The sequence below is a fragment of the Leishmania major genome, chromosome 24 (assembly GCF_000002725.2).
Source record: "Leishmania major strain Friedlin complete genome, chromosome 24".
Classification (NCBI taxonomy): Eukaryota; Euglenozoa; class Kinetoplastea; order Trypanosomatida; family Trypanosomatidae; genus Leishmania; species Leishmania major.
Window position 1 is genome coordinate 166,300 of NC_007265.2, and position 12,394 is coordinate 178,693.

The window sequence follows — 12,394 nt, forward strand, 5'->3', positions numbered from 1 at the left end:
TGCGTGTGCGTGTGCGAGGTTTTTTCCTTTATTCCGCCCTCTGCTGTGGTGCTTAGTGTCTGTATTTTCTGCTGTATATTTGTATAGCTGCCTTGTGTTGTGTTCTTGGTCACTCGATTACGACTACGAGCACAGCAACACGTTATTGTAGCTGTCTGTGAGTGCATGTGTGTGTGTGTGTGTACTTGGCGTGCATCTGTTTAGGTATTTCTCTCCTTAGCCCCCTTATCTCGCATCTTTTTCGTGCGTTTTTTGTTGTTGTTTGCTAATCGCGCATCGCCCACTACCATCCGAAATTCGCGCCCCTCCCCTCCGTCTCCGTCTCCGTCTCCATCTCCGTCTCCTTCCCGGTGGTTGGTTGGTCTGCTTTGCTTTGTGCGCTTGACTCTGTCTCTTTTCTCTCTCGTGTCCATTGAGCTCCTCCTATATCACTTTCCCCCTATTACGCCGGCGATTACCTTGGCCTTGTCTATGTGTGTGTATGTCACTGTGGCACAGCGGGTATTGTCGTTGTCGTGTCTCTCTCTCTTCTTTTTGGTTTTTGTACCGCCGTACGTTGGGTGTGGTGCGCCTGACTCTTTCTCTTGCAGCTTGCGAAGGTGATTTCCCTCCCCAGTACTCGTACAAGGAAGCGGTGTATATTATTATCGTAGCGGTGCTACTCGTCGGCTCTGCTGCTGCTGTCGCCGCCGTGTCTTGGTGGTGCCTTTCCTTCTTTTGTGAGCGCTCGGCTCCCCTCCCCTTTCCCCCGCCCCGCTAGAACTATTACTATTAATTTCGTCACGATTTTTATTGCCATTGCTGCCGTCGATTTTTGCATCATCGTTGTCAACCAGGGACGAGGGTGACGTGTCCTTGCTGGCTCTACTCGGGACTGGACTCCCTGCCACACACACACACACACACGTCCCTCAAACACCAGCCCCACCCCCCTCCATACCCTCCTGCTTCCTCTCACCTCGGGCAAGTGCGTATGGTACATTCCCGGAGCAATGGCTGATATCTGTGCTGAATGCACGTCGTCGATTGCGGCAGCGTCTACCGGCACTCTTGGCACCCCGCCGCCCATGATCTGGGCTGCAGGAAACTCTGCGCCGAGGAGACATGGGAGTCCCAGCAGTAGTTGCACCATGGCGAAGCAGCAACGGATGCTCTCCCTCCCCTCCTCTCGTAGAGAAGAGTCCTACCAGCAATCAGAAAGTACAACGCACGCCAGCAGCACAGCCGTGACGGCAACGGTCACGACCACATCCGCGTTTACTTTGGCCAGCCCCCCCTGCGATATGAGCGTGACGCAGGGGTGCCGGCAGTACATCAGCAATGAGTGCAAGGAAGAGAAGCGGCAGTACTTTCTTCAGCAGCAGTGCCCGCAGCGCATGTCGTGGGTGCGCATCTGCGGCAGCGGACTGTCAGTGATGGCGTCGTTCGATGAGTCTGCAGCCAACTCCCTGCGTACCTCGCGCTCGCTCTTGAATGTGATCGCGGCGTCGAGCGGCAGCTGGGAGGATCCTCGTGACTCAGTCGCCTCCACCGGACATGGCGGCGGCGGTCACAGCACCAGTGGCAGTGACAGCACCGTCCCACCGCAGGATGCCAGCCTCAGCAGTAGTGACAACAGCGTGGGCATGGACAGCGAGGTTGTCCTGCAGCCCCCGGCACGCTTCGGACACACCGCCGTCCTTTACAAAGACTCCCAGATTCTCATCTTCGGCGGCAAGTCGAGCGATGAGCACTACTTCAACGATGTCTACCAATACGACGCGTCGGCGCGGCGCTGGAGCTGCCTACAGGAAGAGTGCATCGACGAGGTCGCCGCGGCGGTGGGCGCCAGCGAGCAGGGAAGCGCCAGTCCGTCGTACGCGTCTGCGCCGCCTGCGTTGTCGTCCTTCTCCTCCCCGACCGCGTCACCTCTGGCGTCGATGCGATGGGTCGAAGCAGCATTAGTGGCGGTACCTCTTGCCGAAGCGGCAGCAACAGATGCACCTTCACCCCACTATAGTGGCTCTGCCAACAACAGCGGCAGCGAGGAGAGCAGCGCTACCCGGCGCTGCGCGGCTACCTCCCGTGACTTCGCCGCGCATGTGCAGCAGGGCACGGTGGCGGACGGACCACTGGCGCCCAGCGTAGGCAGCCGCCACGGCAGTACTTCCAGACAGTGCAACTCCCTCTCGGAGGCGGGGGTGAGACGGCGTCGGCGGCCCGCGGGACGAGTCGGCCACGCCGCTGCGCTGTACCAGGATACGATGTACATCCTCAGTGGGGAGCAGCTGGGCCGCTACTTTGATGACATGTGGGCGCTGGACATTCCTAGCGTGACCTGGAACAAGGAGTGCGGACTGCCCTTCTCGCCGCGCAAGGGACACACGATGCACCTGCTCCCCGCCGACTTCACCGCCACCCGCGCCCGCCAAGACATGCTGGTCGTGTTCGGCGGGCTCGTAAAGGCGTCGCGTGTGCGGCCGCGCCCTGCTGACCCAGAGCTGCCCACGCGCAACCAAGGCGACACGGACTTCGCCTGCGCCCCGACAAACGCGGTGCTGCTCTACTACCCGACGCAGCGGCGATGGTGTCAACTGAAGACGTGCGGCGAGCAACCATCCGCGCGGTTTTACCACGTCTCCCAGCTCATCACTGGGACGGCGCTCCTGCTCGTGTTCGGCGGGCGCTCCGCCACTCCGGCGCAGACGGGCGACGGCACTGCTGCTGCCACTGAAGGTGCATTTCTTAATGATCTGCACATCCTCGACGTGTCTACTGGGTTTTGGCGCCACATCCGAGATGTCACCGGCGATATCCCGTCGCCGCGCATGTGCGCCGCGAGTGTGTTCGTGAACGAAACGTTTGGCGTGTTTGCCGGCGGCGGCGACACTTACTGCGAGGATGCTTTTGAGTTTTCCCTGCAGAGCCGTCGGTGGCGGCGCCTGAAGCCGAGCAACCAGCCGGCCTGCTCGCGCCCTACCGTCACCTACACGAAGGACCGCCTCGTCTTCTTTGGCGGTTTCGCACCACGGACTGGCGTCATGAGCTGCACGATGGAACTCTGCCTTTCCCCGCTGTCGCTCAAGAACCAGTGCCTGTTGTGGTGGAACCGATGCGTCTTCGAGAAGCACATCCGCTCCTGCACGAAGAGCCGCGCGGCGGAGATGGAGGATAAGGCGACTGCGGCAGCCGCGATGGAGCGCAGCGGGAGCGGCTGGTGCACCGGTTGTGGTGGGCAAGTGACGCTGCAGTGCAGCCCTGCTGCAACAGCGCATAGCAGCCCCATCGCGACGCCGCGATCGTGGGGCGTCAACCGTGGCTTCCGTCGTCCAGCTCCCTTGCGCGTGCCAAGCTTTGACCAGAGCGGCACGTTATCAGCGGCGGCCCCGGCATGGGGTGGCGGGCCGCCAGCGGCACAGTCGTCCGCCCGGGGAGCTCTAACGCGGTCCCCGACACCGTCGTACTCGCCGTCATCGCCAGCTGTCTTCTCGCCCCTCGCAGGTGGTCCGAAGCTGATGCCGTCGTGGCAGGACGCAGCCGGTAGCAACACGAACATCACAGGTGGCAACACAGTCCATGCGTCGGGTTGTGGTGGAACGGCGACGGCGTTCTGCTCGCCCGCCTCCGTTGCACCGCCGGCACAAAACCTTTTTCCCTCTCGCCCCAGCACAGTGATGAACTCGTCGTGCAGCCCCAGTCAGGCTGGGAGCCCGGCTACCGTTTCCACTGCCGCGTCAACCTCACAGACGCATCTCTGGCCTCACATGGCCGCCGGCAGCGTCGTGTGTGGCGGCGGCGGCAGCAGCAGCAACAACAACAGCGCTATAGCTCACCCCCGCGGCAACGCTGCGCTCGCGGTGGCGGAGGCAGATGTGGTGACGGGGGCCGCCGACGTCACGCGATGGTGCTCGGCCCCGTCCGCCGCCGCCCCCCTCTCTCACTCGGCGGCAAGCGCGTTGTTTTGCGCTGCGCCTTCACCTTCCCATACGGCAGCCCCAGGCAGGTCGTCGCTTCCGCCGCCCGTGACCGCCACAGGGGAGCAACCCGCGTCGGCGTGCTTTTTCACGAACTGCGCTCGCCACCTCGGCGGCTACGTAGCGGCATCCTTTCCCCGCCTCACCAGGTGCAGCTCAAATCAAGCGCCTCCGCCAGCCCACGTTGGAGGGCCCTCATCAGCGGCGGCGATCGTGAGCAGCGGACGCAGGGGCGGCAGTGGTAGTGCTGGCAGTGGAAGCTGGTGTTTTTCTCTGCATATGCGGTCACCGGTGAGTCCGTTGCAAGGTCGCGCGATGCGCGTGGATGTTGCTCTTCCTGGTCCCTCGCCGTCCCCACAGCCGGTGTACGACTCCAGCGCTGGAGTCGTCGGGTACCGGCACTCTTCGCCGTTCGTGCGCCGCTCCAACAGTATCCCCAACGGCGGCGGCTCCGCCTTAGTCATCCCTCAGCAGCAGTCGCATACGTCCACGCAGCTCACCGAATCCACCTCTAGCCGCGCCTCCTCGGCTCACAGCACGCGCTCGGCATCGACGATGTCGGCTGCCCATTTTCCGAATACCTACGCGAAGCATACAATCCAAAGACTGGAAGGGATGACCGGGCCATACCTGCTCCAGGCCCTGGCAGCCAGGTTGAAGCGGCATGAGGCAGAGGCGAGTACGGACAAGCGGACACTGTAGAGAAGGAGCGGAGAGAGACCACAGGAGAGCAGGTGCTTCTCTGCGTGACTCACTGCTGCACGACCACTCTACTTGTATGCATGTGTCGTAGAAGAATGATGGTGTAGGACGTGCACGACAGCCGTCACGGCAACAAAGCCTGTCGTGCTGATTCTCTTGCACCCTCCTCTTCTTCCGCATGCCTCTCTCACTCTGTATCGTACTCTTGGCGTGTGTTTTGTGGCGACTGCCTCCCGAAGGATGTGGCGTATGTGCGGTGCCTTGATGTGTTGTCGGTCGTTATCACCTCTTTATGTCTGTGTGTCTGTCTCTCTCTCTCTCTCTCTGTGTGTGTGTGCGTGTCTTTCTCCCACGGAGAGTGACATGTGGGCCTTTATGCTGGTCCGGGAGTCAGTGGTCGTTGGCATCTCCGCGAGGTACTCACACCACACCATCGCCCTGGGCCAATGACTACGCACATGCGCACCCGCTATGCGCACGCCTCATCGCTACCCGCCCGGTTCGTATTTCTATTTTCGCTCTATTACAATCTCTACTCCTCCCCCCCCCCCAGACACACACTCCCTCTTCACCTCCCGTTCCCCCTCACCCTCACCGGCCCTCCCACCCCACCTATCTCACCCGACAATACGGGGAAGGGGGGGGGCACCAAAAACAAAAGGGTGAATGAACTAGGGGATTCAACGGACCTCAGTCACACACACGCACAGACATGCCTATGTGTGTGTTTGTGTGTGTGTGTGTGTGTGTGTGTGTGCGCGCGTGTGTGTGACAGAGGGTCGTCTTGTATTGCGTGAACAGGTGTGCGTGTACGTTTTCATGTCTTCTCTGTGGACCTCGACCTCGTTACCCCTTTCCTCTGTTTGCAAGGTACGAACCACAACAAGCAGACGAGTGATGATTCGCAGCAAGCAACACGCCGGCGCCTGCACTTGCAGCGGCGGCCGTAACAGCATGGTGGCGCCCACGCCGTGAAGTCCTGAGCAAAGGGCGAAAGGCACAAACGAGCTGTTTTACCGGACAGCAAGAGGAACAGGGGGGAGGGGGGGGGCGGCTTTCCGGTACCCTCGGTCCTCTATCCATCACCCACGGGTGACGTTGTCTCTCTCTCTCTCTCTCTCTGTCGCCGCCCCACCCCACCCGACCCGCTCACTATCACCGCTTACCTAGAGGATGGTCCGCTTCTCAACGCCTTTGGTTCTCGCCTCTCCTTCCCTCTCGACGTTGCACCCCCTCTCTCTCCCGCGCACACACACGCGCAACGACACATGCATGCAGGCACACAACAGCACAGTAGCGCACAGCGTCTCTCGCGCCCCCTTTTCCCTCCCGCCATCCACTCATCCGCCCCCAGCCCCCACCCCCCTCCCACACGCACACACACACACACATACAAAAACACTGTGTCACTCTCCCTTTTCGGGTGTGTGGGTGCTCGTCTGTGTGTGTAATTCATCGGTGTGGGGGGTGTCTCTTCTGTATCTATTTCTCTTTGTCGGCGCCTCATTCCAGGGGATCGTGTTGCACGCGTGGAAGCAGCGAATAGGCACACGTGCACGCACGCACCTGGAGGTATGGGCTGCCGCCCCTCCCCTTCCCTCACCCCTCTCTCTCTCGTCTGCCATGTCCGCGCGAGCAACAACGTTCGCCGGCGTGACCTTTGATCCTCATGGTACTTCAATGAACCTGACGACGGCATCAGCAGCGGGTGCGGAGCCTTCGGCAGAAATTGAGCAACTCCGACAGAAGCTGTCGTTGGACCTGCAATGCCAGCCAGAGCTGCGGGCGCTGCTCGAGCTCTGTGGTGAAAGCAATGCGTGGACAGTGGAGGAGGCGATGCAGCAACCAGACACGATCACCACCATCGAGCTCTTCCTCTTCCACGTGCCCCGTGTGCCACTCGTGCAGTTCTTTCCCAACCTGGTGACGGTGAAGTTCATGAGCATCGGCCTGGAGTCCATGGCCAACTTGGCCTCACTCGCCCACGTCGAGGAGCTGTGGCTGTCCGACAACAACATCCGCGTGATAGAGGGCTTGTATAACATGACAAGGCTGCGGCGCCTCTACCTGCAGGGCAATCGCATCGAGTCACTTAATGGGCTGCCGCCGCTGCGCCACCTACGCGAACTGTGGCTGTCGCGTAATCGGCTCTCCGCTCTCATCCATCTCACCCCTCTTCGAAAGCTGCGCTCGCTCTACGTCTCCTGCAACCCGCTGGAGAGTCTCGAGAACGCTTTCTCCAAAGACATGTCGCACTTGCACGAAGTGAACCTGAGCGGCTGTCACCTCAGCTCCATCATCGAGCTCCGCCACCTCCAGCAGCTCACCTGCCTGCGAAGCTTGTGGCTGCTGGACCCGCTCTTCGGCGACAACCCGATCTGCCGCCTCAACAACTACGTCACGCTGACCATCTCCATGCTGAGCTCCCTCGACACCCTCGACGGCACTTTTGTCACGTCGGAGCAGCGTTCGCTCGTGGAGTCAGTGCTGCACAAGAAGCAGTTGTACTACGCCATGCGGGCCCAGATGCTGGACACCCGCATCACACTTCTTGCGCGTCACGCCGAGACCTGCGCGCTCCGTCACACCCGGGACACCGGCAGGGCGTTGCTGAAGCTGAAGTCCTGTGTGCAGCCGATCGAGCACGAGCTGGCCGAGCGGACCATCTACCACCTGGATGACAAGCACGGCGCCGGCGGCAGCAGCGGATCTCTCTGCGGAGTGATAGCCGGTGGAGACAAGGGCGGCGACTACGCCGGTGGCGCCCCGCTTGTCGTGCCGACGGCGACCCTTGAAGCGCTGGGACGGCAGCTGTCGCGTGCGATCGACACCCGCGAAGTGCAGGAGCGCAAGACGATGCTGAAGCTGGCGGAGGCAACACAGGCGGCAAAGTTGCAGGCGCAGCTGTTGAAGGAGCGCTTTGCCGTGGAACTGCACACGGCCGGCAACGTCCGCCTCGAGCACCTCGCACCAGACCATGAGGCGTACGGAGCTGCTGTAGAGCTCGTTCAGGAGCGCTTCGACAGCGCGCTCTTCGACGAGCGCTTTGGGATTGCGGAGGTGGAGGTGACGGGCGTGCGGCGCATCCTAAACCGCGGCCTTCGCCTGCGCTTTGATGACCGGGTGAAGGAGCTGCACGTCGACTTGGCGAACCCGCAGCTGCGCAGCCGCTTTGTGGGCTTGTTCGGGATCGTGCCCGTGACCCAGCAGGGCCAGAGCGCTTGCCTGCAGCACGTGCTGGTGAACGGGATGGCAGCGCGCCTCGCAGCGCCAAGCGAGGACGGCAAGAAGAGCGGCGTCGCGAGTCAGGCGGGTAGAACGCTGTACCAGCCCGTACCCGCAGAGGAAGGCGTGCCGCTTACGAACAGTCTTTTCTACGCCGATGAGGAACGGTTGTTGAGCTGCTGTGCCACCACCGGAGGAGCGAGTCGTGGCTGTGACTCATCGCCGCCTGTCTTGCAGCAGAGCTACAACGCTGCCGCGCTCTCAAGCGGGAGTGAGGCGAGCACGCTGTGCCGCGGTCAGGTTGTGCTTTATCGTGTGTACCTCGGCAAGACGGTGCACGCCCTCGGCGGCGGCGGCTGTGTGGGGCGCTCCACATCGCCGCCGCCTCCCGCCTCCTTCCTGAAGCAAAACGGGCGGGTGTGGCGTAAAGACTACGGCGCCGACACCTGCGCCGCCTACCGCCTCCTGCCGAGCACCGCCGCCACCACCCCAGCAGGCGAGAGCGGGAGTGCCAGCGCCCAGCCGTCGCCGTCGCCGTACGTGTGGTACTGCTTTGACCGCGCTCTTCTCCTGCCAGACTGCGTTGTGGATTACACGTATAGCATGCGTAACACCCCTCTCACGCAACCCTCGCGATCGCCCCTGCCAGCAGGCGGCGGAGCGTCGTGTATGAGCCGGGCAGAAGCTATGGCGTTGCTCGCCGGGCTCCCGCTGCCGCCGGTGGTGGGGTGCGAAGCGAGCAGTGCTGACGCGGACGACAGTCAGCACAGCGGCAAGGGGACGGACACTGTCGAGGATGTCCTACACTGCGGCGAGCAGCTGCTGCAGTTTATTTACTGGTGCAGTCCGCCCAGCAAGCACGCGCACTCCCGCGACACTGCCTCGCATGGCAACACCCTGCAGCAGGTGGCCGAAGCGGAGACGAACGAAGCTCTGGCGAGTGCGTGCAAGGTCCTGGGAAAGGCTTGCATGGCGGGCCTGCTGAGAAACGGTGCGGTGGACGACACTGCGGGTGGGGGCGACGATCGGAGCAATGACGCCAGCAGCAGTAGCGCCGCCAACCCGTTGCACGCGCGACATGTAGAAGAGTACGCGGCACAGATGTGCGTGAACGGGGCACCTCTGTCGTTGTGTGCACTGCGCAGTAGAGGCATCACAGCTGTCTTGCAGGATTTTGCGACGCCCCTCTGTGCGTCCATCACCGCGTTGGACCTGGCGCACAACCGAATCACCTCGGTCTCGTGGTTCGCCTTGGCTAAGGAAGTGCCGCAGCTGCAGTGGCTTAACCTCAGCGGCAATGCCCTTTCTCGCCTCCACTTTGACGGCAGTGCTTTGCCCTCACTGCGGGTTCTGGACGTGAGCAACAACGAACTCGGGAGCGTGACAGACTTCGCGGCGATTCGCACGGCTGCGGGGGCGCTGGAGGAGCTTGTCGTGTATGGCAATCCGTTTCTGCGGCACGCCGATGGGCAGGAGGCGGAGGCGCGCCTTTGGCTGTACTTACTCCCGCCTCCAACCTCCGCGATGGCGATGGCGGCAGGTGGCAGCCCGGCCATCGTGAAGCTGAACGCGCACTCGCTGGGCACGTACCCCGGCACCTTGGCTTCCCAGCGATTTCGCCGCGCCTGCCTGCTGCCAGGAGGACGCGTGACCCCTCATGTGTCCCGCGTCACCGCCTGCCTTGTGAAGTCCATTCAGCGGGACGACGAGCTCAGTTGCGCAGCTGCCAGCCTCCTCTCCGTAGAAGGCGCCGCTACCCAGGAGAGTTGTTTCGAGCAGGTGGCGGCGCAGCTGGAAATGCTCATGGTGGCTGATAAACTTGAAGCACACCTTCGCGAGGCATGCCAGCACCCACCTGCTGTCGATGAAGCCCGTCCCCGCTTCCCCAGCGAAGCCCTCGGTGGCAGCGATCTGCCGCTGTCACCGTCGCTGCTGTCGTGCTTGAATGAGTGTCACACGTTCCGCTGGAGCCACGGCCTGCTCGACGACCCACGTGGACTCGTGGACCTCTTGCCGAATCTCTGCCACTTGACACTGCGCGGCCAGGCACTCACAGATGTTCATCCGCTACTCCACCTGCATCGACTCGAAAGCCTGAACCTGGCGGAGAACCACCTCACCGAGCTGCCCTGCCTGGAGGAACTGAGGGCGCTGCGCGAGCTAGTGCTCGACTTCAACGAGCTAACGGCGCTCCCTCTGACTGTTGGGCCTCTGCCCGCGCTTCGCACGCTCAGCGCCTCCGGCAACAAGATTGCGCAGGTCGACATCAACCTCTTTGTGAGAAGCACGAATGGTACCGCTGCACTCGGCCCGCCCTCCCCTCCAACAACGACACCGAAGCTCGAGGCGCTGTACCTCATGTACAACCGCATCGCGGATATGAACGTCATTTACGCCCTCCGTGATGTGACTTCGCTGCTGATCCTGAACGTCGCCGGCAACCCCTGCACGGCCCCCCGCGGCGCTGCCGACGACGACGAAGTGCGGCCGTACCTAATTCATGTTTTTCCGCAGCTGAAGGTGCTGGACGGCGTGTCCATCTCAGCCGCGGAAATGGCCAAAGCGCGCGAGGTGTACGCCGGGAAAGTCAACAGTGACCTTCTCATTGAGCGCGCTCGCGGCCCTCCAGAGACGTGGGCGTCGGTGCGCCACCTTAACCTCTCTCACTGCTCTCTTAAGGAGGTGAACCTTCTGGAACCCTTCAAGTCGCTCGAGGTGCTGCATCTGCAGCACAACTTGCTCGTGAGCGTCCTTGGGGTGGCCATGCTAACAGAGCTGACGGCACTGGACCTGTCGCACAACCGTCTCGGCTCGGCGCCGTGGCGCAACCCGATCGGCGGTGCGCTCAGCGCCAACAGCACGGGTGCCCCTGCCGCGGCAGGTGCCAACGGAGCGGCTACGACGTCGCCGGCAGCACTAGGCAACACCCTCGCTCGCCTCAAGCGTCTCCAGTCCCTCTCCCTGGAGGCGAACCAACTCACCGACCTCAGCACGCTAAAGCTGTGCTTTCCACACTTGAAGTTTCTCAACCTTCGCTGCAACGAGCTGCAGTTCATTCAGCGCGGGCTGGAAAATCTGCCTGAGCTGCGCGAGTTGCTGCTGGACCAGAACAAGCTGCGCGGCCTTGGCAGCGATTCCTTTGCCGCGAACCGGAAGCTGATCATTCTGTCTGCGGAGAACAACGCCCTTCGCTCCGTCGAAGGACTGCAACGGTGCAGAGCGTTGGAACAGCTGCGGCTTGGGGCGAACCGACTGGGCGATCTGAACGCGTTGCTGAATGAGCTGCAGTCTTGCCCTTTGAAGGCTGTCGTGCTCGTAGGCAACCCCATCGCGCGCAAGACCAACTACCGCGCCACCGTCATCACGCGTCTCACGCAGTTAACAGACCTCGACCGGCGTGTTGTGACGCAGGACGAGCGGGACAAGGCCGCCTCGGCGCGCATGATGGAGCTGGTAGCGCCGCCGAATGTAGTGATCGACATGAACTACTTTGCGGGCATGGGAGCTGCGCCAGCAGGGTCGCCTGGGCTACCGCTGCAGAACGGGCTCACCATGAACGGCTTCGCTGGAGCCGCCCTGAACGGCGGCACGGCTTTCTCTCCACGTGGTCGAAGCGTCACGGTGCCGGTCAACGGAGCGGCGGTGAGGTCGAGTCTCTCTCCGCCACAGTTGACCGGCATTCGTGCCGCGATTGTGCCGAACAGACGGGGCGGGGACGCCGATCGGCTGGCTGCCAACCAACGCATTCGACCCTACCGCCGTTGAGCGGGTCTTCTCACCGCTGATGGCGCTGCTACAGAGACGCACATCCTCGGCGGGCGGACAGGAGAGGTAGGATGTGGTCCACAGGGGCAGTGAAGCTGTGCTGTGGGTTGTGTGCGTGTGCGTGACGGTGATGGCGTCGACGTAGCCCGGGTACGTGCGTTGATGTGGGTGTTTGTTGTCCTAGGTTGTATGCATAGCCGCCTCCTCCTCCTTCCCCTGTGTGTGTGTGTGTGTGTGTGTGTGTGGCAATGTTGCCACGTTGATGTACAGCTTACGCCCGGAACACATGTACGCATATGTATACATGGATTGGCGCCTAGAAATGCAGTTACAGCGGCATGGACCGAGACACGGACAGACGGGGAGTCATCGGCGGACGCACACTCACACGCTTCGATGGTGCCGAGGCAACTTTTCCGCGCGCGCGTGTGTTGGGGCCCCAGTCGACTGAAGGCGACCAAGATACGGGAAGGAAGAAGGGCGGAAAGTTCCATGGACACGCCTAAAGAGTATAAGACGCCAGCGGAGGGCGGGGGAAGTGTAGAGTCGAGAAAGGAACGCATCTCTGCCTCAAGTTACACGCCACACCCCATCCCACCACCTCTGTCACCTAGTATGTGCATGAAGCCTTTCGCCATTACGTCTCGGACGGCAGGGGGAGGGGGGGGGCTGCGCCGCCGTGCTTATCCACTTCGCCATACCCGCGCTCTCTTCCTGTTCTCTCACTCTCTCTCTCTCTCTCGCGCTTT

The 12,394-nt window shown here is 62.1% G+C and overlaps 2 protein-coding genes across 2 annotated transcripts; both read left to right on the top strand.

Annotated features, from left to right (window-relative positions):
* Positions 1 to 992: 992 nt before the first annotated feature.
* Positions 993 to 4,655, top strand: LMJF_24_0480 (hypothetical predicted Kelch-domain protein; the record flags this gene model as incomplete). The annotated part of the gene is made up of 1 exon (XM_001683513.1): positions 993 to 4,655. One exon carries the CDS (start codon positions 993 to 995, stop codon positions 4,653 to 4,655), a length of 3,663 nt encoding a protein of 1,220 aa, XP_001683565.1.
* A 1,173-nt stretch (positions 4,656 to 5,828) lies between these two features.
* On the top strand, positions 5,829 to 11,645 carry LMJF_24_0490 (conserved hypothetical protein; the record flags this gene model as incomplete). Its single annotated transcript, XM_001683514.1, has 1 exon — positions 5,829 to 11,645. One exon carries the CDS (start codon positions 5,829 to 5,831, stop codon positions 11,643 to 11,645), a length of 5,817 nt encoding a protein of 1,938 aa, XP_001683566.1.
* Between the last annotated feature and the right edge of the window lie 749 nt (positions 11,646 to 12,394).